Source organism: Melitaea cinxia, chromosome 21 (genome assembly GCF_905220565.1).
Source record: "Melitaea cinxia chromosome 21, ilMelCinx1.1, whole genome shotgun sequence".
In the NCBI taxonomy this organism is placed as follows: domain Eukaryota; kingdom Metazoa; phylum Arthropoda; class Insecta; order Lepidoptera; family Nymphalidae; genus Melitaea; species Melitaea cinxia.
This window is the reverse complement of record NC_059414.1, coordinates 11,676,152-11,681,022: the sequence shown is the minus strand read 5'-3', so window position 1 is coordinate 11,681,022 and position 4,871 is coordinate 11,676,152. Positions and strand designations below refer to the sequence as shown.

The 4,871-nt window shown below is 48.7% G+C and overlaps 1 protein-coding gene across 1 annotated transcript; it reads left to right on the top strand.

The window, feature by feature from the left end:
* Positions 1-378: 378 nt before the first annotated feature.
* On the top strand, positions 379-3,963 carry LOC123663945. The gene is made up of 2 exons (XM_045598584.1): positions 379-3,292; positions 3,566-3,963. The coding sequence occupies exons 1-2, from the start codon at positions 379-381 to the stop codon at positions 3,961-3,963; spliced, it is 3,312 nt and encodes a 1,103-aa protein (XP_045454540.1).
* The last annotated feature ends 908 nt before the right edge of the window (positions 3,964-4,871 follow it).

Below are 4,871 nucleotides of genomic sequence, written 5' to 3'. Positions count from 1 at the left end.
TTTAAACCACTCCCTCGTTTTGACGTGCCGTCCCGGGACAGCGGCGATAGATCGCCGCCACGCCAACATTAGGATGTTGGCGTCTGCCCCCGCTATGCACCACCCCCTTTTGAGACCGTCCTCTTGCCCACGGCCTATGTCCGGGTCTGGGGACGGACGGGCGCCTCGGTTGTAGTCCGAGCAATATTGGACACAGGCTCACAAGGGTGCATAGCCTCGTCTTGGTTGGTGGGGCAGACTGGCCTGAATATTAAAAAGTATTCAGATGTAATAAGAGGTGTCGGGAACGCCCCTGTAACCACGGTTGAGGGCCACGTTTCGTTTGAGTTCTCGCCTTCAAATTCTCCACGCCCGACGCTGAGATCGTCGGCCATTGTGATGGAGAACATCTTGGGCAGTCACCCGCAAGTTCGGTTGTCTGCGGATGCGGTAAAATTGACCGCCGATTTGGACTTGGCTGACCCTAAATTCGACCTACCTGGCACGGTCGATTTGTTGCTTGGCGCCGATGTACTGGGCAAAATATTACTCGGTAAGGATCGTGTTTTGCAGCCAGGTGGCTTAGTAGCCCTCCGGACCATATTTGGGTTCGCATTGATGGGGCCTGTATTGAGGGCTCCCCCTCCTGCTGAACCTGGAACGGCTTTGATGGTGGGCTCCGCCCTCTCTGACGCCGTGCAGAGATTTTGGGAAGTGGAAGAGCCACCACAAGCACCCCGCTCTGATCCGGAACACGAGGAGTGTGAACGGTTCTACAAGAGCAACACTAGTTATCTTCGTTCTGGCCGGATCATGACAAGATTGCCATTTCTTGCCGTACGACCGCCCCTTGGCGACTCGCGGCCTACTGCAGAGAAGCGTTTGTTGGCAATGGAGCGCCGCATGAGCAGGGACCCGCTACTTAAACAGAAGTACATTGACTTCATGCGGGAGTATGAGAATTTGGGACACATGTCTGTGTCAAAACTTGACTGGCGCTCGACGGAGCATTTTTTACTCCCGCATCATGCTGTGATAAAGCCGTCAAGTGGCAAGCTGCGCACAGTATTTGATGGTTCTGCGCAGACCACATCGGGAGTGTCCTTGAACCAGTGTCTTCATTCTGGTCCCAAATTGCTTAAGGACCTTTGTGACGTCATCACGCGGTTTCGGCGTCACCAATTCGTTTTCGTAGCTGACATCAAGATGATGTTCAGGCAAACGGTAATCCACCCTGATGATCGTCGATACCAGCTGATATTGTGGCGGGAAAACCCGCAAGATCCCATACTTATCTACGAACTCAACACGAACACATACGGGCTGCGGTTTAGCCCCTTTTTGGCCATACGTTCGCTTTGGGAGCTCGCAGATCGAGAGCGTATGTCGTTTCCTCGCGCAGCCGCCATTTTGAAGGAGGACCTATATGTTGATGACATATGCACTGGTGCGTCCACGGAGAGAGAGGCTCTCCTTTTGCGTGACGAATTGATTGGCATCCTAGCCTCCGCAGGATATGAATTGCGTAAATGGATCTCCAACTTACCTGCGCTCTTGGATGGGCTACCTGATGACCACCAGCAGGATCCTCACCTATTTGAGAACCGTGACAATCCTACCATGATGACAGTCCTTGGAATACAGTACAGACCAGTCCAGGACATCTTCACGTTCAACGTCGATTTGGATTCGCCTCGCACTTGGACGAAACGGCTGGTTCTGTCGACTGTCGCGAGAACGTTTGATCCCAATGGTTGGATATGCCCAGTCATATTCTGGGCCAAATGCTTCCTGCAGAGACTTTGGACTGCAGGTCTTGGATGGGACGAGCCACTCCGCGAAGCTATTTTGAAGGACTGGCTCCTGTTTGCTTCCTCATTGCCTGCTATCAATATGATATCGTTGCCCCGTGCTATGCTTCCACCAGGGAAGCATACAGCGTCCCTTCATGGGTTTTCGGACGCTTCGGAACGTGGGTACGCAGCAGCCGTATATTTGCGCACCGTGACCATGGATGGTCAAGTGAAGGTGTCATTGGTCATGGCGAAGAGCAAGGTCGCGCCTCTTCGAACTACCTTGACAATTCCCAAGCTAGAGTTGTCAGGGGTGGCCCTTCTTGCTCGCCTCTTGAATCACGTCATGTCCACCTTGTGCCCGTCAGTTAACATTGAGACAGTCTATGCATGGACTGACAGTCAAATTGTCCTATGTTGGCTGAAGACGTCAGTCCACACCTTAGAGGTGTTTGTTGCAAATCGGGTCTCTCAGATCCAGAAATCGGAAACCCCGTTAATCTGGAGGCATGTGCCTGGCGAAGTCAACCCTGCTGATTGCGCATCACGGGGATGTATGGCCCCCTTTTTGGTTGAGCACTCCCTGTGGTGGGGACCTGAGTGGTTGACCAGGTCAGAATCTAATTGGCCGCGAACACCGGCCTTGGATACTGTCACATTGCCTGGGTTGCGAACCCTTGCGATTGAACGGCGGGACCATCCGTTCGACCCAGATTTCCTAATGAATCGCTACAGCTCATTAGACAAATTACTGGGGGTCACCGCTTGGATCAAGCGCTTCACCAGAAATTGTAGACACCCACAGAACAAATGCTTGGAGGCGTTCTTATCGCCACAAGAGCTCCAGGATGCTCTTCTTCATTGGGTTCGTTCTGTGCAAGAAGAGAACTTTGAAAATGAGATTGATATTTTGAGAAAAGGCAAATGTAAGCTGTCTGGAGCCATTTGCAAACTGAACCCCTTTTTGGACAGTGCGGGTCTTTTGCGAGTCGGAGGACGTCTAAGGAACGCAAACCTCCCGTATGGAGCTCGTCATCCCCTCCTGTTGCCCAAAAGTGGCCACTTAGTGAGTTTGTTGGTGACTGATCGTCACATCAAGAACTCCCACGCCGGCTGTAATGCCTTATTGGCCATTTTACAACGAGAATTTTGGATTTTATCGGCCCGAAGGACGATCCGTAGTGTGGTCTTTCGCTGCATGTCTTGTTATAGACTCAAGGCCTCTACCATGCAGCCTATCATGGGTGACCTGCCGTCGGATCGGGTCACAGAGACAAGGCCCTTTGCTGGAGTTGGGACGGACTTTGCAGGTCCCTTTTCGGTTAAGACCTCGACCCTCAGGAACAGTAAAACAGTCAAGTCCTACCTGTGCGTCTTTGTTTGCCTGTCCACCAAGGCGGTACACTTAGAACTAGTCTCAGCCCTCTCGACAGAGGCCTTTGTTGCGACGTTAGATAGATTCGTGTCACGACGAGGACTACCGTCCTTGATTCGGTCGGATTGCGGCACCAACTTCAAAGGCACAAATAACTATTTAAAAGAGATATATGAATTTTTGGCGTCTAATGAGACTGAGATTGCGTCTAGACTAGCTAGTCGCAGAATAACTTGGAAGTTCAGTCCCGCGTCATGCCCCCACTGGGGAGGAATTTTTGAAAGTGTTGTAAAGGTTGCCAAAACACATTTGCGACGAGTAATTGGCGAGTCCGTATTAACATTTGAGGAGCTCGCAACTGTGTTTTGCAAAATTGAAGCCATGTTGAATTCACGCCCGTTGTGCCCGATCTCTTCAGACCCTAACGATTTGGAAGCCCTCACACCGGGCCATTTTTTGATTGGACGGCCGCTGAACGCCCTGCCGGAATACCCCTATGTTGATGTGAAACTCAATCGTCTCTCGCGGTTTGAATTGATCCAACAACTCACTCAGAGCTTTTGGAAACGTTGGAATTTGGAATATTTGCATATTCTCCAGCAGCGCGTTAAGTGGACTGACAAGACTGATCCACCGCATGTTGGTGACCTCGTTCTGGTTAAGGACGCTAACTCACCGCCACTGTGTTGGCGCAGAGGGCGCATTCTTAACCTCGTCTTTGGAGCAGATGGAGTGCCCCGTTTTGCTGAGGTTCGGGTGGACGGTTCTGTTCTGAAGAGAGCGGTATCAACCTTGTCACGACTGCCAATTGATTAGCGGCCAGGTAGTCCTGGCCGAGGCGGGTAGATGTTATGAACCAAATGTAGCAACACTAAACTATTATATTATCTATGACAGTATAGTTTACGAAATGGTTTTATCTATGAGCTGTCATTCGTCACCTTTTGAATTTAAAGTTTGCATCGTTTTTCCGGTCTCCGTATAAAAGTTACGCTTTTGTTTGTACTTGTTCGTTCTCGCGAAAAATTATCGCCTTTTGTTGATCGAACCATCCTTTGTTGTTTGAAGTAATTTAATTGTTAATAGCAAAGTGTATTCCTTGTATTCCTTGTTGAATTATTGTGAAAAACGTGAGGGAACTACGCCGAACAACGGCCATTTTGATTGCTGGTTCCTGCTTCAGCCCGCCACTTCAGTTATGTATAATTGATTAGCATTAGACGTAATGATTGGCCAATTATAGTTTGATGTTAATTAAGTTATACCTGGCGAGGCTTCACCGAACAGTATTCAGTGAAACTAAGGTAGGATTTTTATTTAAGACATTGAGTGTTAGCTCTGCGTACTGCAGACAATTGTTCGTCCCGTTCGTACCTGAGATCACGCTTCCACTCGTTTCAATATACTCCAGGTCGGACGTAACAATTATCATTCAATGAATTTTTTGTTCACTAAAAATAAAATATAGCCTATATCACTCCTGAATAGTGTAGCTTTCTGTTAGTAAAACAATTTTCATGATCAGATCAGTATTTGCGAAGATTACCCCCTACAAACAGACAAAGTTAGAAACTTTACCTACCTCTTTATAATATTAGCATAGATTGATGATTGGATTTACACAAGCGCTGTAATGGTGTGACAGCTTTGAATATAATTTTAAGCAGTTTTAGTAACTGGCCAAAAAACTTTCAATACTAGCAAAACTCAGAGAATTTTCAACA

Bases quoted from the DNA above. Each gene is read 5' to 3' on its own strand.
- LOC123663945 (XM_045598584.1), top strand. From the start codon at position 379: ATGGAGAACATCTTGGGCAGTCACCCGCAAGTTCGGTTGTCTGCGGAT. The intron at 3,293-3,565 runs GCACAAATAACT...CGATCTCTTCAG, and splicing joins TTGCGGCACCAACTTCAAAG to ACCCTAACGATTTGGAAGCC.